The sequence below is a fragment of the Eurosta solidaginis genome, chromosome 3 (genome assembly GCF_040869045.1).
Source record: "Eurosta solidaginis isolate ZX-2024a chromosome 3, ASM4086904v1, whole genome shotgun sequence".
In the NCBI taxonomy this organism is placed as follows: Eukaryota; Metazoa; Arthropoda; class Insecta; order Diptera; family Tephritidae; genus Eurosta; species Eurosta solidaginis.
In genome coordinates this window covers 170012757-170039020 of record NC_090321.1, presented here as the reverse complement: position 1 = coordinate 170039020, position 26264 = coordinate 170012757, and the positions used below count along the sequence as shown (strand labels likewise).

At 36.6% G+C, this 26264-nt stretch overlaps 2 protein-coding genes across 3 annotated transcripts in view; one reads left to right on the top strand and one right to left on the bottom strand.

Annotated features, from left to right (window-relative positions):
• The window catches only part of PIG-O (phosphatidylinositol glycan anchor biosynthesis class O), a 52313-nt gene extending 49960 nt beyond the window's left edge, over window positions 1-2353 (top strand). The window contains exons 5-6 of the mRNA XM_067773841.1: window positions 1420-1862; window positions 1924-2353. Coding sequence (XP_067629942.1) covers window positions 1420-1862; window positions 1924-2124 — 644 coding nt within the window. The 3' untranslated portion in view covers window positions 2125-2353. The remainder of the gene's footprint in view (window positions 1-1419; window positions 1863-1923) is intronic.
• Window positions 2354-8219: 5866 nt separating this feature from the next.
• ClC-b (chloride channel protein 7) overlaps window positions 8220-26264 on the bottom strand; it is a 34064-nt gene continuing 16019 nt past the window's right edge. For both annotated transcript variants that reach the window (XM_067773840.1, XM_067773839.1), the window contains exons 7-12: window positions 23510-23679; window positions 23260-23442; window positions 22624-22827; window positions 22379-22537; window positions 21963-22046; window positions 8220-8888 (exon numbers count right to left, since the gene is read on the bottom strand). In XM_067773840.1, the coding sequence (XP_067629941.1) occupies window positions 8766-8888; window positions 21963-22046; window positions 22379-22537; window positions 22624-22827; window positions 23260-23442; window positions 23510-23679 (923 nt within the window). In that variant the 3' untranslated portion in view covers window positions 8220-8765. The remainder of the gene's footprint in view (window positions 8889-21962; window positions 22047-22378; window positions 22538-22623; window positions 22828-23259; window positions 23443-23509; window positions 23680-26264) is intronic.

The following is a 26264-nucleotide window of genomic DNA, read 5'->3' as shown; positions in this document are numbered from 1 at the left end:
CCTGAGTCAAATAAAGAATCACCCCTATTCTGCATTTCGATTACGTTCCCGTTCTACGCTCCGCTTTAATCGAAGTTTGGTATTCTGCATTACGACGGAATCGTAAAGAGAAGAGGAAGAGCAAATGATTTTTCGAAATCAGCTGTTGGTACGGAATGTGTGAACATTGGAACAAAATAAATTAAAGAAAATTTGTAAAAAACATTGAAAAACGTTTATATTTTATTATCCACGCCATTTTGTACAAAAAAAAAGCAATAGAATATATTGCCGCAGTGTTATATTTTTTTGAGTGAAGTGTTTTCATAATTGTAAGTGTGTTTTTGTCGTTCTTTTGGCCAATTCCCTGCCGTGGCCACCAAGTTTTGTTAAAACGGATTCCTGCACGAATATAGTTGACATTTTCTGAATTTTAAGGATGCTAATTTCATTGCACTGGCCTAAAATACTTTATAAAGGTTTATTTATTCTTTCCGCAAGGATTGTTTACGTTTTCGCTTCACCTTCCTCTACGCCGGCAGCTTGCTTTGGCATATAACTGGACCCAACGAACAGATACAAATTATAGCTATCTATTATAATGTATTCAATAGCCGCGGCATTATTTATGGAGTTGGAAAGCAACGCATACAAAATTGCCAGGCGAGAATGGAAAGGCAAACATTGCGAGATTTGTGTAATCCATTTGAGATGAGTGACGAATTGTAAGAAATTTAACTTAAAAGTGGTAAAGTTTAATGACTTAATTTCTTATTTGGGTTCAAAAAAAACTTTCGACTTAACAAGGATGATTTCAAGTATGTGTTAGATACTTTTGCGGGGCAAATACGTCCAAGGACTTCGACATCGACATGTTGTTTTTGTCCTGGAAACATATAAAAAACAATCATCATCAAGCCTTCTACGTTTCTTAACAAGTTTTACTTACATTTTTGTTAAAATTCTGTTATAAATTAATAAAAAAATAAAAAGAAAATATTTTTCCACCAACTAATTTGCAACTTAGAAAAACGGAACTACGATCGAAATGCAGAATACGCAAAATCGAACGATTCGAAGTTGGATCGAAAGAGATTGGAACGCAGAATACCAAAATTGCCAAATCGAAAAAATTCCAATCCAAGTCGAAATGCAGAATAGGGCTGAATATAAAAATATATTTACATAAGTGGAAGAAAAAAGAACTAATGATGGCAATGCTGACGCAAAAGGAAAGTTGACTCGGCTTCCATCGGGCATTCAATATAGCACTACTACTCGTACTATTCATTAGCTGTTAGGAAGTTTCATGAATTAAGCCGAAGATACGTAAGAAGTTCAGTCGTTCTCTACAATCTACAATTAAAGCAACAATACATAATCACTAACATATTCTTACATTTTTTAAACTAATACCAATCAATTTACATTTTTTTGTAGAAAATTGCATTCAACCCACATTTACTGCAATTGTCAGTTGGTTTTTATTGGCGCACTTTTGCTTCTATGCCACTTCCCATCAGACAACATTGTCGCAAATAGATTGGAAAGCTGCTTTTGTTGGACGAACAAGTGGCCTTGGCAACTCACATTTGATTTCTGGTGTCCTAGTTATACTTAATACATTTTGCGGCCAAATGTTCTTTTTCTCCATGTACAATTTACTCAGTTTACTGACATTTGCCCTTTTTGCGCTTTATCCGAAACTCATAGAAGGTACGATTAAACCCAGTGTTAATGGAAATAGTGCTATAACATCACCAACAGAGGGAATCGGCGTAGATATGGTGCGTGGTGAATTTCTACTCTATGAAAATGAAGTAACTTTTATGGGTAGTTCATTTAAACTCGCTACACAATTTGCTATACTGCAAGGAATTAAGGTAAATAATGTTTGTATATCCAAATATATACTTGTTCTTTTAAATTTTGGTATATTTGCAGGTCTTTTGTGCTATGCTTTCTTGTACTATTCATTGTCGGCATTTGATGGTATGGAAAATTTTTGCACCACGTTTCATATACGAAGGCATCGGTACATTTGTTAGTTTGGCTGCCCTAATAGTTGGTTACTCTATTATAGTACGTGTTAATCGCGCTTTAGAAGGTTTAATATACAAGACAAATAATTTAAAATTGGATTAAAATAATATGATTATAAGAGCGATTGTGAATTTATGCAAACTAGTATTAATATTTATTTTACTTCGTCTACACTATAGCGTTAGCCTCAGCCTTACTAAATATTAATTTTTAGGAATTTTTGTGTTTGTTTTTATATTGTCTATTTATTATTTTAAGGGAGAATACGTCGAATATTGCTTTGATGATTTTCAAATAAAAAAAATATCTATATTTTGAGTTTTTTCCAAAATAGTCGTTGGTTTGAATCTCGTGGCAAACTTGCCATATCCATATTCATATTGTAACGAATTTCGGGAAACTCCGCTTATTTGCAACCTTCTACTAACGTTCGTATCGCTAAATTGTTGAATAAATAACTCCACTATTCAATAATGCAAAATGGTATTTACTGACTACTTTGAGATTACTTCACAATAACACTTATACTTCGCAACCAATAGCGTGCTTAAATCAAACTGATTACAGATTACTCAGCTTTCGCTGCTTTTATACTATATGCCCAAATGTCTAGACGTTTCTTCTGCTAGAATTTTCTACTTGGTTACCAGCTATACGCTACCAGCTATAAACTACAGATACACGTTTATAGCCTCTCGCATAGCCATATGCGCGTGTATATGTGAGTAATACTTCCACCGATGACTACATCTGTATGTGAGTTATCTCTTCGTTGCCTTTTATGTATGTGGGTAAATGATGATAAATGTGTTTATGTAGCTTGCTTAATGTTTCTGTTGTTGTGCCTTTATTTAATAACCTTAGAGATGGTAATATTCGTCACAATATAAAACAGATGATCAAACCAAGCTTAGGAATTCAATCTAATTGGTCAATGGTGCCATACCATAACGCCCTTGCAATAACCATACCATAGACAGCCAATTGGTTTTTTGTTTTTTGCCATATCCATATCCATTTGCATCAATAGCGTCATAACTCAAAATGTTGCGCATATAAAGGCATATTTTCATTTTTATAAATTTTTAACTGATCACGAAGAGTTTTTATACAACATAGATCATTATCATGGCTACGTTTATATGTTATTAACTCAAAAGTCATGTTTTTTGAGTTATGACGACGTTGCAGCAAATGAGCGATATATTAACTTTTTGGATATTTAATTTTTCGTTATGGGTACGTTTTGACTAAGTGGTTTAGGCTCATTTGCAGTACGGCAAGTAATGTTTTTAGCTCAGAGTTAATTCAAAAAATTTGTCAATTTAACGCTCCATGTCAGGTTAACTCTAAGTTAAAAAGTTAACTTGTCGCTCTGCAAGTGGGCCTTCTTATTTGCAGGATTTGTTAGTAATTTTTTGCATTTACTTCTTTTTCGTAAAATTGTCACATTTTTTAACTTCAGACACCAATAACCGATATCAAAAGATATGGTTAAGTAAAAATATGGATATGGCTATGGCGTTATGACTTTGTCAACTTTTCCAGGCCCTTAATTTTTGAACACCGAACACAAATTTAGGTAAGGGGTAGATATTTTGTCAATGGAATATATATGACCTATCCAGGTCTCGATCATTTTAAAATTTAAAACAAACTATCTAATTTAGAACAAGTATGATTAGTTCTTTAAACTATGCCACAAAATCAATATATTTTTATTAAAATTATATGGGATTTTGCAATTAAAAATATAGAATACGAATACGTAACTACCATGGTCGGCAGTTAAAACACGTCGGGAGAGGTATCAAAATACGCGTTTGCTCCTAAAAACAATCGCCTGAAAGCAGATATTAAATATATTTCTGTCAGGAGGTATTTTCAAAAAACAGAAAAACTGTCTGCGCAGAAAAACTATATATGGTGCGCCGATTTTGGGACGGCTCGGAGTTCCTTTGTGAGAGAGAGTGTTTATCCAATTATTAAATACCCGTTTGTGGAGTGTTTAGTTTCTTATAAGGCTGTAATTGAAATTTTCAAGAAAAATTTTGCTACTTTCTTTTCGTTCCTGAACAATTACAACATTTTTCGAGCCGAACATTCATATTTTAAAAATAAAAGTTTTATAAACAATTTTTATATAAATGGACCAAAAAAAACGAAAAATATCTCTTTAAATAAGGATATAATCTTGTTGAACTTTGACATTCAAATTTTAACACAACCACTGTAAATAAATACGCTTTATTGTACCTTATAAAGCCCGAAGTGTCGTTCACAGTTTCAGTTCTCTGTGTTATTGGGAAGTTCCTTAAAACTCGAAAGCAACATTTTCACGTTCGGGCGATTCTTTTAATTTTCACGTTCCCTGGTCCACCTATCGAAAATTTTATCCCCTGATGTTGCATAGCCATGGGGTATGAAGTATGCTCTTAATTTCAAGAACCTAGCTCTACGGGAAGTTGCTCAAATAGCGGTCGCAAGATTGCACTTGTTGTAAATGCACTTTTAAATATCTCGATTCCTGTCCCACAAATGTTACAACGTAGTAAAGCCCGAAAAGTTCGAATTTTCAGGTAACTGGGTAGTAACTTAGGGATCCATGGACAACCTAGCAAAAACGGTTTCCCTCATGTTGCATTGTCTTCGGGTTTTGAATATTTCTAATATCAGGTTCCCCTCATAAATTCAGAAAGCCAAAAAAAGTAAAAATCCAGAAGTCTAATATCAGAAGTCAAAATTCAGAAAATAATCAGACGACAAAAAAACATTAAATTTTGCAGTCTGATTGCTTTCTTAATTTTGACTTCTGAATTTTTTTTCAGCCGTTTGGTTTTTCCGAAGTATTGATTCATAGTTGTTGTTTGGAGACATATGCAAGCATTAGGACTGCAGACAAGTTATAATAAAATAATTTAAAAAATTTTTGAGTCAAACGGTTTTATTGAAAACAATACATACATGAAGTAATAATAATACTAAAAGCTAGAAAATAATTAGGTTGGTCCTAGGTGCTAGTCATCACACTCCTCATCGATCTAGGGCGTTGATCAGACAAATAAACTGACATGTTGTAGTCAAGGCGAATTCATACTGAATTTATACTGAATTCGCCTTACCCTCACATATAAATAAAATTCATATGGAATTTTTTGCTTTTCATATTTAAGTGCAAAGCAAAAGCACTTTCATATACTTCGGTATAAAAAAAAATTACACTAACAAATTGGCTTCTAAAAATTATTCAAAAATATTAAGATACTGAAAAGAATTTGTATTCAAAATTGATTTATTAAGAAAATTTAAATTTTAATTATTTCTTTCATCCCACGACAATTATTTAAATCCTTTTTATTGTGCTAGTCACTGATTCAAGATAAAAAAAAATTTTTAACATCTATGAAACTACTCCAGACATTTCAGGGCTTAACCCCGGAATTCGAGATAAGACTTAGAGACTTGCATACGTCTTTATTTTGCCATTATGTTAATGGTATTAAAAGCCACGATAAGTCGCATGTTCTGAGATGTACGAGACCCGGGGTCGCAAAATTTAGTACTGCGCAAATACTTGCATCCTATGTATTGCTCCCGCTCAGTTCGAAGTTGAACATCGTGAAATTCTCCACAGGTCCATCTTGAAGTAGTTGTTCGTGGTCTCAACCATTTCTAAGTTAAGGCTAGCATCGACCTAAATTAGATATTAATGAAGCGAACTCGTTCAAATACAATAGGACTAAAGTTTAAGTCGCCAGGAATTCGATTAAAAAAAAAAAAAAAAATAGGCGTGGATCCGCCCTTTTTAGACTCAGTTTTTCACAAAAATTCCGAAGCTGTAACCCCGGTAATAATTCACTTGTCGTAAAAAAAAAAATGGTAGAGATGATCTGAATGCCATCGATCTATTGAAACTTTTGAGGTTTTTGAACATTAAAAAATAATTTTTATTTTTTGAATACAAAAAAAAAATATATCAGTGTATATACAATTTTGTACGTGTTGTGATTTGCCTTCAATATAAACAATTTTGGGCAGCACTGCATAATACCTTCCAAATAAATAAACTATTCTAAGTTTTGAGAAAAATTAAACGTTTTTTCTGCCGTTTGATTACTTTCTGAATTTTGCCTTCTAAATTTTGTCTTTCTGGGTGTTTTTCTTCTGAATTTATGGAGGTACCTTAGTTTCGAGAATCTGGCTCTACGGCAAGTTACTCAAATATTATTCGCAAGACTCCACATTTTGTAAATGGCTTTTCTAAATATCTCGATCCCTGTCCCATCTAAGAAACTCTTTTATCCCAAATATGAAAACCGGATAGAGCCCAAAGTTTCGTTCAAAGTTTCAGATCTGAGTAAACGGGAAGTTCCTTAAAACTCGAAAGTAAATTTTTTAACTTCGGAGGTTTTTTAGAATTTAACGATCCCTATACCACCTAGCAAAGTTTTTTCCCTTACGTTAAATTGTCGCCGGCTTTCGATTTGTGTTCCAAGTTTCAAGACTAGTTCTCCAGGAAGTTCCTCAAAAATGCATTGCAAGAGTCTTAAGACAAAAAAGCAACAGAAAATGGTTGCAAAAATCGGTTTCTAAATTTGAAGCTTATGTTTTAATTTAATTTTTTTTGTTTAACTTTTTTATTGTAACTTTGTTATTTGACATCCGATTTTTAAAATGGAATTGCACTTGAAGAAATTACTTTTTGCTTATGGCTCAATCCCTTAACAAGCAAGTAAAGATGATGGGACTTTCTTCGACCTTGTCGAAAACCGCATACCTTTCATGAACGGAGCGGAACAATAATCTGATAAAATTTCGAAAATTCGTAATTCCTTAAAGTAATTATATGCGATGATTATTTAATGATATAATGGGAAGATTATTATTTTTAATAGCTTACACCGAAAAAATGAAGCCGTAAAATCCGTAATTCAGGTTTGTTGTTCTTGAATTAACAATTCAGTAAATTTGATCGCCATAAGGCTATAGGTCAACAGAAATTTTCGTAAAAAAAAAACAAATTTCGTATTTAGTTATTAGTTGCTAGTTATTTAATCAAAAGAAAATCTGTTGGTGTCAAGACAACAACATTCTGTAAAAATTACAGGTTCTCAATCAATCTGATTTTCCTGTTAGAAGGACTGATTTCATTGGTCATTTCAACAGCGAACAAATGTCAATGTGATGCAAATGCATCAGCTAATTTTTTGTTCATACAGACATATATAGGAGGGGCCTGTTTAAATTTATTCAGCTCGCCATCATTTTTATTTTGGTATACTTATTCGTGAGTTTATCTCTTCTATCTTTAAATACTTCTAATTTACGAAAATCGAGAAAAATATAAATTTCAAATTGTTCTCTAATGTGTTTCCTTAATGGGATTCTAATGTATATTGCATTTTTACCACATAACTCCAATCATTCTTGAATCGATTACTGCCAACAAAAATGTCTCAAACATTAGAGAAAAAAATGTATTTTGCCGTATAGAATTTTATTGCCTTTTCTTTTCTGGCAAAAGTGTTGCGCTTTTGTGCGGTGTGCAAGGGTTGTAATTATAATTTGTTCTATTCTAAAAAGCAAGCAACGCCTTTACGGGGTATTTCGTTCTTTTGTGAAAATTGTCCCATGCTCGCAACGCAAAATCGTTAGACTTTTACCGGTAGTGTAACACTGCAACCAGCTGATCGTCACTATTTATTTTCGTAACTTCACAATGTTACAGCAAATTTATTATTTACAACGCGTAGTGGGAATCAGCTGACACACGGGGTAGCCATTTATGTTCTTTTCATGCACTATAAAAGTGACACTTTCCAAAGGCAGAAGTAACTCTATTAAGGTTTTACCATTTATTTCGGAAACAATTTTTTCAGAAAAGAAAACGCTATAAGTATATGTAGTTCGATACACTCTGTTTCAGCTAACTGAATCCCTTCCTACTCTATTAGACGACCATTACCAAAAACAAAAATTTCATATTATCATCCAATATTTTGGAGATAAACTCATGCAGTATAAGTCAGATTTTCAAATAAATACCACACTTGGTATGTGAGGTCATGAGCCATGACTGACAAGAAGCAGATCTGCGGGACACGCTCGACATGCTGAAAATGAAAACGATCTTGTGGTCTAAACGCAAACTTTCATTTGGGCAAATACTTCGTCTTAAAATTGTACGAAGAAATACGTTATGATTAACATTTACCATAATCGGACTTTTATTAAAAATACTTTTATGTATAAAAATAGTGCCTCAACTGTGATTATAAAATGTGAATGGAATATTGCATACGCTGTTAAAATAAATATTTGATAAAAATTGTTTTAGTTCATACATCTGCATACATATTTAAATGTATAGTACACAATTATATATACAAATCAATTAATAACAGTGAATTAATTAAATAAAGTAATATCCATGTTTTAAAAATTCGTCATTACCATTACTCATATACATAGGTACATAACATAAACGCATAATGGTATTATTATTATGATGATAATTGTCGGCTCTTAGTTATGAAAACTTAACTAATACTTTGATCAAAATTTAATGTATTACATGCAATCCGTGGTTGAAAACCATCACAATTAAACTGTCAAATAATATATTTTATAAACTAGCATTCGAATAAAATGACATCAAAAGATTAAAAAGAACTGATAACACTCTTAGTCAAATGATATTTGGATACATATACGTATCATTTAATATATGCATGTGAAAGTTCTTATTTATATAGAAAATCCTTGCGTGCAATAATACCAACAACACGATTTTCTCTATCGATCACAATCATATGACGCAAACCAAGCGCACGAAACTTTTTAAATATCTTCGATGCAGAGTCGGCCTAGAAAGAAATATCAAAAGTTGTTGTTATTAATTAGACTGTGTGACACCAAAAAATACCTGGGCAATAAAGCTATTTTTCTTGTAGCCCTGTGAGAAAATATCTAAGCCTCTCTAATCTAAACTTCAGTTACGGGTAAAAACTCAGTATTTCATAATGTCTTTGCGGGTTTAAAATTAGTATGCATGATAGTTAAGAAAATATTTGATCTGTGTGAGTAATTACCACACATTTTTCACTTCTTACTGGTTCTTCTAACTTTGAGGTTGCCTGACAACACTATTTTATATATGGTACGAAATTAATAAATTTGTTCAAAGTTTATTGAAAAGCAACTACAAGCTAATAAAAAAATTTCACTCTTTTCAGTAAAATTACTTGTTAAAATCCGTTGCAAAATTACTTCTTTCTCGCCATTAAAAGTTGAATAAGTCCTTTAATTTTATAACGAGCTAGCTTTGGACTTTTTAGTGAAAACATTTTTCATCGTAATTCTAGGAATATATAAATTAGTATTGCAAAGCAACTTCAAAGTTGAAAAACTACAAAATCTAAGGCTTTGTTGGACAAATACCTCTCTTTTCACGTGTCAAACATTTTCTTAACTATCAGGCACGCCGTTGAGAAGTTGCTTATTTCTTCTTTATTAAGTCGTTAAGAAATTTTAGATCAATGCATATGGGAACTTCCACAGAAAGGTCCACCTTAACCGAAAAACTAAACTATGATTTAAAAAAAAATTGCTTGAATTATTAAAGAAAAATATTTAAATGTTATAAAATTAATATTTTCAAAATTTTCCTTAATTGCGATGGTGAGTTATCGGTACACAAATTTCATGTTCACGTGGTAATCAGTTTTTTTGTTTCCAAGAGCATTTCCTCTTTGCTGTTTAAATTTCTAAGGTTAACTCTGCAATTCAACTCGAATAGCTAGAATTTGGCAATAACAACAACTAGGCGTAAAATCAATGTAAAGGAGCAGTGACGCTTCAATTAACGGTAAATTTTGGATTTACTTTTAAACGATATTCTAGAATAACGTCACGCAATACAGAGGCTATTTATTATATCTTATTTTATCTGCGCTGGCGATTGTAGATGCAAATAGTTTTGTATTTTAATAAAAGTTGACAAAGTTTACAAATTAAATTAAAAATCACGCCATTTAAGCAAGTAATTACTTTCATATTGACCTTCAAAGTTTCCTAACGTCACGACATATGGTAAGTATTTTTCTCGATAGGTGATGCCTTATTCTGAATTCCAACTTAATCATGTCTTATGCAGATGGATTCTTCGAGTAACTGTAAAAAATACCCAAAGTGCTATAGGGAAAAACTAAAAACTGACCCACTAAGGCTGGAGAGAAGCCGTTTAAAAGCAAAAGAAAGGGCATCAAAGTATAGAAAAAGGTTGGAAAATGTATGATAAATAAATGCTACAATTGTGTTCAGGATGTAGGAAATGAATTAGTGCCCCTAAAATATTGGCCATTGATGGATGAAGCTGTCAAATGGAAACATTGGCGCAAAGTTTAAGACCGCATTGCTTTGACATACACCGAAGGTTCTTTATTTGATATTTTATACGAACTATATGTACAGTTACCTTCGTTTAAATGCCACTTTTTTATTAAACGTTGCCAACAAAACTATTTCGAAAGAAAAAAAAAATAACATTAGCCCAGAAGATCTAATTCTACAAATTGACTTTGCAGATAATTATAGGTTAACTTGTTTCGGTTCACGTTTTATTTTTAAACGTCAAATTTTTTTTATTTTTTTATTTTTATTATATTTTCAAAACAAAATCACAGCGCTAACTCCAATTGAATATCTCCATACATCCCTTTAATTGGGAATTTCTACAGAATTTTTTAAAATTGGTATATCCAAACAAAAAAATTTAAATCTATAGTATTATTCTAAAACACGGCGCTTAGTTAGGCTAAACTACAATACGTACATAAATGAAATATATATCAAATGAAAGCTTTTCATGAGCATGTTTGTACAAAGTTATAAAAATTTAAATTGGTTAATTTGTTCATGAGATATTAGCGTTTAAGGTTTCTTATTTACCCCTGCATTGTTTTTGTAGAGTCAAATTCTAATTAGCACAAAAGCATATGTCCTTACACACATACATATTTACATTTTCATTTAATAATGGTCGATTCACATAAACGCTTCGGTAGCTTCAAAGCGAAGAAAGGCAAGGCCTTTCGTTGTTACCCGATTATCGGGGGTTACATACTAGTGGATTTAATTTCAGTAACATAACGTCAGGTAACGTGACGCCAGATACTTTGTCTGGTAAAAAAACTGAAAAGATTTTTTTAATATAGTAAATTGGAACATTAACCTTAAATATTTAAATATCGTGACAAAAAGTTTCACGCGAATAGTTCTACCCAATTCGAAGAATTATGCCTTTTCAAAATTCAAGCCAAAGGGGACTTCCGTTTTTTGTTACGTCACGCCAGCTCATATATTAGCTTATATAACTTAGTGTTTTTAATAAATTTCGGTATCTTTTTTACTAAAATAAAGTCCCCTTTATTACAATGCAACTATTTAAAAAAAATGTTGCGAAATGTTAAATACAATAGTCACGTCCCATCAGTTTGGAAATACCAATATCCAACTTTGGTACAAGGGAATGAATGCGTCAATGTACGACAAATCGGTTTTTTACTCATAACTACAGATTTTAGTGCTGTTTGAAAAATAGTTTACCCTGACTCGTATTCTACTCAACTAGACAAATAAGCAAAATAGCATAACTTTTCCGGTATACTTTTGTCTTTTTTGTAACATTCTGCCTCAGAAATATCGGTACTATTTCCAATGTAATTATAAAATACATCTATTTATAAATATAAGCTGTGTCTTTCATTAGGTGCATATACCATATGCATTGAATCTTTGTATGGACTGATAAGTGCATAACTTTATCCACACTTATGAAATAGGTGTTTATAAAATCAGTGCCTCTAAGTTTTATTATGTATTTTTTATCGACTTTTTTAATCTGTTTTACCATCTCTAATTAAAAAACGAAATAACAACAGAGGAAATGTAAGTATTTTTGTGTAAATATTATACATATTTGTAAATGATACTTATTTGCTTAAGTTTTGTAGAAAATAATCAAGAAAAAGTTAGACGAGGGAGGATACACCAATTTTGCTGCAGTGCTACCGCCGTGCTGCCAAATATTTTAATCGGCATTGCGCAATTGTGGCAAATGTAGATGTATATGCATGTAAAAAACACGGCTTTTATATATAATAAAGCTTCCACGAAAATAATATTTACCAGCGTCGCATAAAAAATGGAAGATAAAATAACCGATAACTTTAAAATTATTCATTTAATCGTATAAGTTTGCGAAGCGTATAAATTTATGCATTTACCAGCTCAGTTAGATGAACACACTTTATAAACTTAGGGTGATTTGTATCAAAAGCACAATTTAAATGTAGCCACCAGCAAAGAAAAGAAAGTGTTTCTTTATTTTAAACGAGTTCTATTTTTTTCTAGTGCTTATTGAATTCACTGAAAAATAAATTGGCATGTACCCTCATTGAGTTGAATAAATTTACCAACTTGGTCACACACCAAAATCGTAGCGTGAATTATCAAGTTTGCGTAAATTTTGTTGCATGCTTGTATGACTTTCGATTGATAAACTTCGTAAAGTAATACCGTTTTACGGTTTACAAACCGTAGGGTTAAATAGTACCCTTTTTATACTCAGCTTGCTTTGCACACAGAGTATATTAACTTTGATTGGATAACGGTTGGTTGTACAGATATAAAGGAATCGAGATAGATGTAGACTTTCATATATCAAAATCATCAGTATCGAAAAAAAAAAATTGATTGAGCCATGTCGGTCCGTCCGTCCGTCCGTCTGTCCGTTAACACGATAACTTGAGTAAATATTGAGATATCTTCACCAAATTTGGTACACGAGCTTATCTGGACCCAAAATAGATTGGTATTGAAAATGAGCGAAATCGGATGATAACCACGCCCACTTTATATATACACTCATGGCCAAAATAATAGGTGTACACAGCGTTGGTTCTATATCATTATAAGATTTTATGTATTTAATTAGCGAGCTTTGCGCATATTGCTTTATACAATGGTTTTTGTTATTGATATTAGAGAAAAACTGTAAGTTTTACAAACGGCGATGCCTTTGCACTGATATGAATGTTGGAGATTTGAATTCAATGCTCAGCTCCCGAAAAGCTAGCTGATGAAGAAGTGAAATTCAGAAACATGTCCTAGTAATCATCGCCGTTTGTAAAAAAATTACAAGATTTTGCGAATGAAAAGAAATTTTGCATGGTAATATTAATAACTTTAGTTACCTATACTAAATATATGAAAATTATTAGAGTGGAGTACAAGGATGTTTTGCGAAATGTTAAGCTGTCATATGCGGAGGAAAACACCCCTTTCACATTGAGTTATCACCAAGATAACGGTACAAAACATACTCTTCGGTTGGTATCTGAGTGGTTCAGAAAAGGAATTTTCACATGTATGCAATGACCAAGTCAATCCCCTGACCCCAACCCGATTGAGAACTTGTGAAGTGACCTTAGAAGATGACTGGAGTCCTTTTCATTTCAAAACAAACGAGTTATTTTAGCAGAAGGTGAAGGATTGGGATGGGATAGCACTCCACTGGAAACCTACCAAAAATTAATTATGGTCGTGACCAATGGAAAAGGCTAAGTTATACAAAACATGGAGAAGACACCGGTGATTAAAATAACAGTGGAGTAAGGAATTTTATTTCAATGGTGTACTCTGATTTTTAGGAAAAGTTTCATACACCTATTATTTTTATTATGATACAGTTATCTTTGAAATGGATGAATTATAATAATTTTCATATATTTAGTATAGGTAACTAAAGTTATTAATTTTTGGTAATTTTTATAGCCTTATGCGTTTATTTAATGTTAATAATAATGAGCTTACAGGCCGTGGTTAAATAAAACACAATGTTTAAAATTTCATTGGTTTTTTTAATTTGTCAATATTTCGGCTTCAGTCTGAAGCCATCTTCAGGACTGTAAGTAAACACAAATGTATATAAAGGGGACATTCATTTCAGATACATGGTCATTAAAATTTACGTTATGCAACTAAGTATACATACATATAAACGAGACACAACTTACACTTGTGGTTATTCTTTATCGACTGATCATATGTTCGGAAAACAAAAGTAAAATAAACATCAAAAATGTATACAATTTTAAAGTACAGTAAGTGTAAACTAAAATATGCACAAACAAATATATAGGGATACAAACAATAGAACAACGAATATGTCGTCATCCAACATTGTGATTTGTTGATCCTAAATGTGTGGCTAGCGGAATAATTTCTGTACGCTGCTTTCTTTCATGTGCGCCGTGAGACTTGCATTTTGTGTTGTTGCTTAAGCAATAAATTGCGATATGCATATGCGCATTGGTCTGTGTCACTTTTAAAATTAATTCTCTTATCATTAGGCGTCTTCATAATGTGGAGCATTTCCATGGTGAAGCGCTTATTATATTGTTTCTCTATGTCCAATATAGTAACATTCTGGAAATCGGGATAGTGGCCCGTATCCTTACAGTGGGCCGTTAAGGCCGTTTTATTTTCCGAAGCGTTGTTCCTAAGTTTAATATTGGACTTATGGCCGTAAATCCTTGTCTTTAATTTTAATTTTGTTGTCCCCACATATACCTTCTCGCATAAGTGAGACCCGTCACCGTTGCATGGGATTCTGTATATTACGTTGGATTTCTCATCCTTTGGAATTCTGTCCTTTGTATTACTGTAAATTTGTTTCAATGTATTGTTGTATGTGAACGCTATTTTGACCTTTTCTTTGGCATATAAATCCGATCTCTTGATCCGCTCTGCTATTCTTGGGACATAGGTTATCGCTTTGTATATTTTGTTATTTGCTTCTTCGGGTTTACGTTCATTACGTGCTCTGGTATAGAAATTTCGGACCAGTTTATTGACCAAGCTACTTGGAAACTCATTATCCTCTAGAGTTTTTTTGGTGATCGTGATATTCTTCTTGTGGTACATTCTGTCGCTTATTGTAAGTACCCGTCTTATGAAGCTTTTGGCGGTATTTATTATTGTACTTTTTTCGTGTTTTGAATAATAGTTAATTAGTCTTCCCGAAGCTGTGGGTTTTCTGTACCAGTCAATGTATAATTTGTTGTTTCTCCTATTGATTAACGTGTCCAAGTACGGTAGTTGACCATATTTCTCAACTTCTATTGTAAATTTAATGCTTCTGCTGTAGCTGTTGAGTTCAGTGAGAACGTTTCCAATTTCTTCAGTTTTTACAATGGCAAATAAGTCATCTACATACTTTGTAAGTAGGCGTGGTTTGCTAGTAGTTTCATTTTCGAATCTTGTTAGCAGCTCCTCCATGACAATGTCAGCTATGACTGGGGAGGCTGGTGAGCCCATGGGCATTCCTGTACGTTGTTCGTATATTTTTTCATTGTATTTAAAATATCGATTCTCTTTTATGCAAAATTTCACCATTGTGATAAATAGTTCCCTTGTTAAGGATGTATATTTTTTTATGTTTTCCCACTTTGCGGATATGATTTCAATGACTAAATCAACCGGAAACAAGGCTTTCGTCATCATAAATATATGTGCCATTGACCTTACTTTTAAATTCTGTTGAGCCATCGACATTATATTTCGAAGAACAAGTGATATTTTTGAGTATTCTCACGACATATTTACAGAGGTTGTATGACGGGGAGTCGATAGATGAACAAATAGGTCGGAGTGGTATGCCTTCTTTATGAATTTTTGGTAATCCATAGATTCTGGGATTAATAGCATTTTTACACAGTAGGTTGTTCTTTTCTTGGATATCTATGGCACCGTTGCTGAACATCCTTTGAACAATCTCATTGTTTTTGTCTTGTAGCTTGTTTGTCGGATCGCGTTTTAAAACTCTGTAGGTAGAGATGTCGTTCACCAGTGTCTGAATCTTTGTATCGTATTCGTTTTTGTCTATCACCACTGTAGCGTTGCCCTTGTCGGCATTCAGTACAAGTAATTGTTTGTTGTGTTTGAGGAACCGTTTTGTCTCTTCCAGTATTTTGCGTGTGAATTTGTCTCGTGTGGAAATCGTATTGTTTTTTAGATGGTCGTTTATCAGTGTCGTGAAGTTGTTTCTTGCCACTTCTTGTGATTCCTTATCTTTCGCCGTTTGTATAATGTTTTCCCCGTCTGCTATAAACTTAAATAGAGGAAATTTCTTGTTTTCGGTCGAGAGGGCATATTTCGGGCCCAGCGATAACAGCCATTGTATATCATGTGGTATTTCAGTTTGTGTGGTATTTCGGAACCATTGTGGTACCACCCTAATATTGAGTTTTTCCTTCTCTTGTTGTCTTAGTTTTTCGTACTTTTTTGTTTGTCTCTGTTTAATATTGCTTGTGAGGTTGTCCAACAGTATATTTTCACTTTCGTAGAATTTGGTTGAATGGTGAGAATTAAGAGTGTGATCGATTTCTGCTCTCAGTCTATTTGCCTCCCTTCTGTTTTGTCTTAGGAGGTCATGAAATTTTAAACATTGTGTTTTATTTAACCACGGCCTGTAAGCTCATTATTATTAACATAAAATAAAGTTATTAATATTACCATACAAAATTTGTTTTCGTTCGCAAAATCTTGTAATGATATAGAACCAAAGCTGTGTACACCTATTATTTTGGCCATGAGTGTATATAACATTTTGGAAAAAACAAAACACCTGATTATTTAGTAAATAATACACCTAGAATGTTGAAATTTGACATGTGGACTGATATTGAGACTCTTGATAAAAATGTGGAAATTTTTTTTAAATGGGCGTGGCACCGCCCACATGTGATAAAATCAATTTTACAAATATTAATCATAAATCAAAAAAAAAAAGAGCGGTTGCCTTTACTATAAGGAATCCTCTGAAGAAAAATTAACGAAATCGGTTAAGGACCACGCCCACTTTTATATAAAAGATTTTTAAAAGGGTCGTGGACGAATAAAATAAGCAATATCTTTGCAAAAAAGAGCTTTATATCAATGGTATTTCATTTCCCAAGTGGATGTATAACAATAAATAGGAAAAACGTTAAATCTGAAAAAATGGGCGTGGTACCGCCCCATTTATGACTAAGCAATTTTCTATGTTTCGGGAGCCATAACTCGAAGAAAAATTAAAATGTCTTAATGAAATTGTGTATACATATTTTCCTTATAGCAGAAAATATTTCTAGTAAAAATGGACGGGATCGGTTTAAGACCACGCCCACTTTTATACGAAACAAGTTTAAAAGGGTTGTTGTTGTTGTTGTAGCAGTGCTTCGCCCCACCTAACAGACGCGACCGATCACAAATTGTCATCAATATCCTCTAACGGGAGTCCAAGGAAACTTGCTGTTTCAACAGGGGTGGACCATAGGGAACGGGGTGTTAGAGGCGTTGGTTCCACATTACAATTAAAGAGATGGTTGGTGTCATGTGGGGACACATTGCAAGCGGGGCATACATTTTGTATGTCGGGGTTGATTCTGGATAGGTAAGAGTTTAACCTGTTACAGTATCCAGAACGAAGTTGAGCCAGAGTGACACGCGTTTCCCTGGAAAGTATGCGTTCCTCTTCCGCAAGTTTTGGATACTTTACTTTGAGTACTGGATTCACCGGGCAATTCCCGGCATAAAGGTCCGACGCCTGTTTGTGGAGTTCACCAAGGACCTGCTTGTGTTTTTTTGCTTCATACGGCTGGGTTCTCAAGTGCCGTATTTCCTCAAAATGCTTACGGAGATGACTCCTTAAGCCCCTAGGCGGTGCTGGCTCGTCAATCAGATGTCTGTTGGGATGCCCAGGTTTCTGGGTATTCAACAGGAACTGTTTGGTTAGCATCTCGTTTCTTTCCCTGATGGGGAGTATTCTCGCCTCATTATGTAGATGGTGTTCTGGGGACATAAGAAGACAGTCCGTGGCAATTCTGAGAGCAGTATTTTGGCAGGCCTGTAGCTTCTTCCAGTGGGTAATTTTTAGGCTTGGAGACCATATGGGTGACGCGCAGCACGTAATCGGCTGGCTAATTGCTTTGTATGTAGTCATGAGCGTTTCTTTATCTTTTCCCCAGGTACTGCCAGCAAAGGATTTGAGGATTTTGTTACGGCTCTGAATTCTCGGAACAATTGCGGCTGCGTGCTCACCAAAATGTAGATCCTGATCAAACGTCACACCCAAGATTTTGGGGTGTAGGACAGTCGGTAGCGTAGAGCCATCGACGTGGATGTTCAAAATGGTCGACATTTGGGACGTCCATGTTGTAAATAAGGTCGCGGAAGATTTAGTCGGTGATAATGCCAGGTTTCGCGAGGCGAAAAAACTGGAGAGATCAGGGAGGTAGCCGTTTATTTTATTGCATAGCTCGTCGATCTGTGGGCCTGGGCCTGCGGCCATTACTGTGCAGTCATCGGCGTAGGAAACGATTGTGACTCCTTCCGGTGGTGAAGGTAGCTTAGATATGTAGAAATTAAACAAAAGTGGGGATAGGACACCACCCTGTGGCACCCCTTGTTTAATTCTCCTTGGCTTTGATGTTTCGTTTCTAAATAGCACCGATGCCTGCCGACCACCCAGACAATTTGCGGTCCACCTTTTAAGACATGGGGGAAGGGTAGACCCTTCCAGGTCTTGCAGTAACGAGCCATGGTTGACCGTATCAAAAGCTTTTGATAGGTCTAGCGCTACGAGTACTGTTCTATGGTGGGGTTTTAATTTAAACCGCAATCTATCTGGGTGCTAATGGCATTTAGCGCGGAGGTAGTGCTATGGAGTTTTCTGAAGCCATGCTGATGGGAGGCTAGTTGCAAATTTGCTTGGAAATAAGGGAGCAAAATGGCTTCGAGCGTCTTTGCTACTGGCGATAGGAGAGATATCGGACGATACGACTCTATGTTAGCTGGTTTACCAGGCTTTAGTAGCGGGACCACCTTGGCCATTTCCCATTTCTCGGGTATGACAAAGGTGGAAAGAGACAGGTTGAATACCTGCGCAAAATTTTTGAAACCCTCTTTCCCTAGGCTTTTAAGCATCGGCATGGCTATGCCGTCTGGGCCCACTGCTTTGGATGATTTAGCGCGACCAATGGCGTCCTCAACCTCTTTAGCGGTGATGGTGATTGGTGATGCGCTGAATTTGTGTTTATGTGCGTGTCTGTTGGCCCTTCGTCTATCTTTGTCGACCGTAGAATGCATTATATATTGTCGGCAGAAAGCGCTCGCGCATTTTTTCGCATCCGACAGCACTTTGTCGCCAAAGGCGATGGAAACGTTGTCTTTGTGCTTAGTCGGATTCGATAGGGACTTTACGGTGGACCAAAGTTTACCCACACCGGTAGAGAGGTTACAACCTCTTAGGTGCTCCTCCCATTTCGCCCGCTTGTGTTCATCCACAATCAATCTGATGCGTTGGTTTATATCCCTTATTTGGGGGTCGCCTGGATCAAGCTGCCTTACAAGGTCACGTTCTCTCGCTAAGTTTGCGGCCTCCGCCGGGAAGTGGGGCCGGATTTCGGGAATTCTCCCGGCGGGGATGAAACGTGCCGAGGCGGATTCAATGACCTTGCGGAAGGCACGCTCCCCTTGGCGGGCATCAGTCGGGATAGGGAGGGCAGCAAAGAGGTTGTCTGTAAAAGATTTATATTCTTCCCGCTTTCCTTTTTTAAAGTTTATGAAAGTGCGTTTTTCGTCGACGATGAAGTCGGCGGTACGCTCGAGCGAAACAAGTATAGGCAGGTGGTCGGATGCCAATGATACCATCGGCTGCCAGTTGACGCAGTTTACGAGTTCTGCGCTCACGATTGAGATATCTGGCGAACTGTGACAGCTTCCTACCATACGTGTGGGGGCGTCTCCGTTTATTGTGCAGAACGTCGTTTCTTCTATTTGATCCGCCAACATCTGACCCCTACTGTCCGCCCGCAAATTTGAATGCCATAGATCATGATGGGCATTGAAATCGCCTAAAATAATGCGATTGTTTCCAGTGAGTAAGGATCTGATATTAGGGCGGTATCCACTGGGGCAACAGGTGGCAGGGTGATGTAGATGTTGATGATTTCTAGGGTTGCATCGCCTGACCGGACAGATAGGCCTTGACGTTCTAAGACATTGTCCCTGCGGTCGATGCCAGGATCAAATATGTGATATTGCACAGAGTGGTGTATTATAAACGCGAGGCCGCCTCCATTTCCGCTCTCGCGATCTTTTCTGTGGACATTATACCCAGAGCACGTCTGCAATGCAGATCGTGCTGTGAGTTTAGTCTCTTGAATCGCAGAATGCGGATGTTGTGCCGCTTCATGAAATTGACTATCTCCGTAATCTTCCCAGTTAGTCCATTACAGTTTAACTGCAGAATTCTGAAGTGCATGGGGGGAGACGTCGCCACTCTGGGGGTAAGTGACGGGTGACTACGCCTGGGCTGAGGAAAGCCAGGACGCAATTGCTGTTGTGGCCCTGGGACTGGGCGTCCATGGGCAAGCATTGGGGTACCCGTATGATTTGGGTTTGCGACCTGGCAACATGGCGCGATGAAACCCGTCGGGGGATTGCCGTCGCGGAGACCAGAACATCTAGGAAAGTGGCACCACCCAAGGCAGGAGCTGCATTGGGCGGATGTCGCAAACATATATATTCTGTGCTGGCAATCGGTGCAAACGGAGGTAGGGACTAAGAGTCTGTTTCCCTGACCTACACGATTGCTGCCGGAAAAGAGGGGGAGAGACGGGGGCAGGGGCTGTTGCTCAGCATTGCTTCCGACTCTACTACGAAGATTGTAGTTATGAGTGGTAGCAGCTGTTTGAGTTGTTGGCGCCGTGGGGCGCGAGCAGCAGCGGGTACTTGTTGTGGCTTGCTGAGCAGCGGGGCTGCTGGAAGGTAGTGGGGAGGGGGGGGGGGGCACTTAGACGTAGACTACGGGACGCCCTTGGGCGTGAACAGCAAGGAGCCACAAAAGATTTATAAAAGTTACGTGAACGTCGGGTTTTGGGATCAAGCCCAGAACAACCTGTCCGATGCAACCATCCCTTACACGAGACACCGTCCTAAAAAGATTCTTTTCCGGCAGATGCAGCAAAACCATTTCTCAGGACCGGGGTCAGGAGACGGACCCGGATTGGATTCGATACCTTCCCGGAGCAAGAGAATATGGAGCAGTCCTGCTGCAAGGAGCTGCTGGGAGGATGACAATTTGTGGGAGGGACGCAACAAATTAAATGGGGTTACACTGAAATGAGAGTCCTTGGTCGGGAAAAATCCCGAGTCGCTCCGTTACATAGAACCGACTGCTTTGGGAAGCGAGTTTAAAAGGGTCGTAGTCTAGAATAATAAGCTATAACTTAGCAAAAAATAGTTTTGAATCAATGATATTTCACTTATCAAGTTTTACTGTAAGAGGAAATGGGGAGACATTTTTCTTTTAAACGGGCGGTGCCACGTGTTATGTAGAAATCTGAAATAAAATGTACAATTTAAGCTCACGCTGAGTATATAATGCTCGGTTACACCCGAACTTAAGACACCTTTACTTGTTAAAACACTAATATTAGCCCGTATGTTTGTGTGACCCACTTTAAGCGGACAGATTTAATTAAAATGTTGTAAACTTATAATGACAATGAGATAATTTATAAAGTCAGCGGACACAAGGTCAATTGACCTTATGACTAGTTCAAATGGCATTAAGGCCCGGCCATCTCGGGAACGATTTCCACCCCTAGATCCATGGGGAACTTTCGTCGCCACGAGTAGGTAAGGTTGACAATTGAGTTGGAGAAGCTATATATTGCAATGGCAACCCCTTTAAAGGTTTGCGCTCCGACAGTCATACCTGCCGCGGGTGTATTCTAAGCCTCTAATCCGCTGGGGGTAATCGAACTTTATAATTACGGTGGGAAACCATTTTTTTTGCGAGATATTGCAATGTTTGTAAGAAATTAACTCACTTCACTAGCGCGCACTGGCGATGGATTCATGAATATGTCCAAGTTCACTGTATAATTCTCTTTATCACGTAACATGCGAACACTCTAGGATTAGAAAAAAATAAATTTAATTTATTATATTTAACATTATGAAAAATACACAGTCGACTCGAAGTGTAAACCTGTTAATCCAAATAAAAAATAATTTACAGCAGGCAAAAAACTGTTAAACTTTTCATTCATTGCCAGGTTGTTGTAGTATCTATTGAGACGGAATACTTGTTCTGGTAAGTAGCGAAATGAAAAAATTTTTTAACAAAAATGTATTCAAATGCATGAAAACTTTTTTTCACTTAATTTTTTCATAGAATAAGTATTCCATAACAGCGTTACCTTAACAGGTTTATACTCTATGGCGCCAATAATTACATACTAACATCAATAGATGGATAACGTGGATAAACATCTCTGAATGTTTGTATTGATACTTCTTTTTCCCAAAAACGTTTCTTCTCCTCATAAAGAGATTTCAGTAAAATGACAATCAGTTGGGAACGTAGTACTATACCGCAAACGCGCCCATTTTGTCGTTTATCCTAAAGTACAATAAAAGTTGATTAATAATATTGGATAAAAAATTTTTTCACATGTAAGTATATACATCGTTATAAACATTACTTACATCCTCCACATCTTCAACAACAGGAAAGCCGTTGTGCTTACAGCGTCGTAATACATTGTATATATATTTAGCGCTGTCACGCTTCTTAATACAAACTACAGGTGAACTCATTATATCTGAAGCTTTGCGTCCCTTATATTTAGGTAACAATTCCCATGGTAACAAAGGTACACCACTCATTTTGATTTGTATATCATATATGCCCTTCAAATATTTACAAACAACACAATTAGTAGACACATAATATATAAAATTCTTAGCATGCAACTTGTTCAGAAATGGATGGTTCACCTTTAGTAAAAAAAATAAAATTTTTTGTTTGCACATTTTTTAAGTTTTAATGTCTATAAAAAAGAAACAAAGGTAAAACAGAGTACTATTATGAATCCAAGTAAATAAGCTAAAATTTTCACCAGAACATTAAAACAAATACTGCAATTTTTTTATTCCATTCGTAAAACCAACATGAAGCAAAAGCAAATATTTTTATCAATATTATAAAAAATAATCTTGACACTCTCGAAACGAGTTAAGGTTTCGATCTATCTTTTTTCATTTATTTCAAAGAGCATAACATAAAAAAACATCGGTCGCAAGGTTGTCCATTCATTTTTAAGCACCTTGAATGTGACTTACTTCAGTGAAATAATCTCCCACCCACTTTGCACTAATCAGTGTCACAATTAAAGGAAAGAAGAATGATGTTTCAATGCCTGTTGTCTCCATAAGTATAACTGAAAGACTTATTGTCATGCGAAGTACGCCACCTAAGTTTGCGGCAGCCCCGATAAGTGCATACTTGCCGGGACTCAGGAAAGTCTAGAATATGCGTAAAATATAAATAAATAAAAATTTAACAAATAAATAAATATAAATTAATCCTTACCGCTTCAGGAAATATATAAAATATTATCATAGCCACTAAACGGCCCCATGCAGCACCAACCAGACCCGTTGGTATAAATATACCAAGTGAAACATTTAATCCAAACGTAATGCAGGCGAGTAAGTAATATACAACAGTAAATACTGTTAAGGTCAAAATTTTGTGGGAGCCTATAAAAAAGGAAGTACATTTTATGTATGTAATACGCAGGTTACATAATAAAAAAATGTTTGGAACTTGTTCGCATTTGGACTTTGTTGAAAGCTGATGAGTTTGGCCCCGCGGCGAAAAACTAAATTGCTTTGTGTTAAATGTGGTGACTGGTTTACTGTGATAACTGTTTATAGTACAGTTATAATAACCTTTGACTTTTTTGTTTACATTTTGTTTTCAAAAAAGTTGAAGTACCACTATGGGCACATATTCAGTGTATGTGAAGTCTTCACTGACCGGCCAGTTCAACCTTTCACCTATGTTACCCAGTCCTGGCTTCAAAGTATTTGTATTTAAAGTAAAAAGCTGTAACATAATCATCGAGTCTCTTGCACGCAGAACCTGCTAACACAACTACAACAACAACTACGGAGCCCTCATCGGTTTAGGGAGCTTAAAATATACCCGCGGCAGATATGCCTGTCGGAAGAAGCGACTAAAATACCCAATTGATTCAAGGGGTTGTATAGCGCAACCCTTTCCCCAAAACCTTCTGGGAATGTCTTTATGTCTACAACAACAACAGCATGACATTTTATTTCAAGCAAAACGAAATATTTTTTTGGTGTTCATCGGTTCGGTTCGTTAAGTAGAGTTTAACCTTGTTAGTGCGAGTTTAACCTACAGCTAGAGTTGGCTAGAATCCTGCAATTTTTTAATTTTTGTTTATTTTAAAATGGTTTATTAAGTGCGAGTTCAAGCTGGAGTTAAAGTTGAGACCACTTAAACCTAGCCATTTTGGCCGTTTACATAAAATTTCACTGCTCACCTCAGATCGAACATCTAAAGTGATGGTGCAGACTTGTTGTTGTTGTAGCAGTGCTTCGCCCCACCTAACAGCTGCGACCGATCACAAATTGTCATCAATATCCCCTAACGGGAGTCCAAGGAAACAGGGTCAACAGGGGTGGACCATAATGAAAGGAGTGTTAGAGGCGTTGGTTCCACATTACAGTTACAGAGATGGTTGGTGTCATATGGGGACACATTGCAAGTGGGGCATACATTTTGTATGTCGGGGTTGATTCTGGATAGGTAAGAGTTTAACCTGTTACAGTATCCAGAAAGAAGTTGAGGTGACTCGCGTTTCCCTGGGGAGTATGCGTTCCTCTTCCGCAAGTTTTGGGTACTGTTCTTTAAGCACTGGATTCACCGTGCAATTCCTGGCATAAAGGTCCGATGCCTGTTTGTGGAGTTCACCAAGGACCTGCTTCTGTTTTTTTGCTTCATACGGCTGAGTTCTCACTTGACGCATTTCCTCAAAGTGCTTACGGAGATGACTCCTTAAGCCCCTAGGAGGTGTTGGCTCATCAATCAGATGTCTGTTGGGGTGCCCAGTTTTCTGGGTATTCAACAGGAACTGTTTGGTTAGCATCTCATTTCTCTCCCTGATGGGGAGTATTCTCGCCTCATTGTGTAGATGGTGTTCTGGGGACATAAGAAGACAACCCTTGGCGATTCTGAGAGCAGTATTTTGGCCAGGCCTGTAGCTTCTTCCAGTGGGTAATTTTTAGGCTTGGCGAACATATAGGGGACGCGTAGACGCAATCGGCTGGCCAATTGCTTTGTATGTGGTAATGAGCGTTTCTTTGTATTTTCACCAAGTACTGCCAGCAAGAGATTCGAGGATTTTATTACGGCTCTGGATTTTCGGAACAATTGCGGCTCCGTGCTCACCAAAATGTAGATCCTGGTCAAACATCACACCCAAGATTTTGGTGTGTAGGACAGTCGGTAGCGTAGTGCCATCGACGTGGATGTTCAAAATGGTCGACATTTGGGACGTCCATGTTGTAAATAAGGTCGCGGAGGATTTAGTCGGCGATAATGCCAGGTTTCGCGGCGCGAAAAAACTTGAGAGATCAGGGAGGTAGCCGATTATTCTGTTGCAAAGCTCATCGATCTGTGGGCCTGGGCCTGTGGCCATTATTGTGCAGTCAGTCATCGGCGTAGGAAACGATAGTAACTCCTTCTGGTGGCGAAGGTAGCTTAGATATGTAAAAACTAAACAAAATTGGGGATAGTACACCACCCTGTGGCACCCCTTGTTAAATTCTTCTTGGCTTTGATGTTTCATTTCTAAATGGCACCGATGCCTGCCGACCACCCAGATAATTTGCGGTCCACCTTTTAAGACATGGGGGAAGGGTAGACCCTTCCAGGTCTTGCAGTAACGTGCCATGGTTGACCGTATCAAAAGCTTTTGATAGGTCTAGCGCAACGAGTACTGTTCTATGGTGGGTGTTTCGATTTAAACCGCAATTTATCTAGGTGCTGATGGCGGTGGTGCTATGTAGTTTTCTGAAGCCATGCTGATGACAGGCTACTGCAAATTTGCTTTGAAGTAGGAGAGCAAAATGGCTTCAAGCATCTTGGCTACTGGCGATAGGAGAGATATCGGGCGATACGACTCTCCTATGTTAGCTGGTTTCCCAGGCTTTAGTAGCGGGACCACCTTGGCCATTTTCCATTTTTCGGGTATGGCAAAGATGGAAAGAGGCAGGTTGAAGACATGCGCTAAATATATGAAACCCTCTTTCCC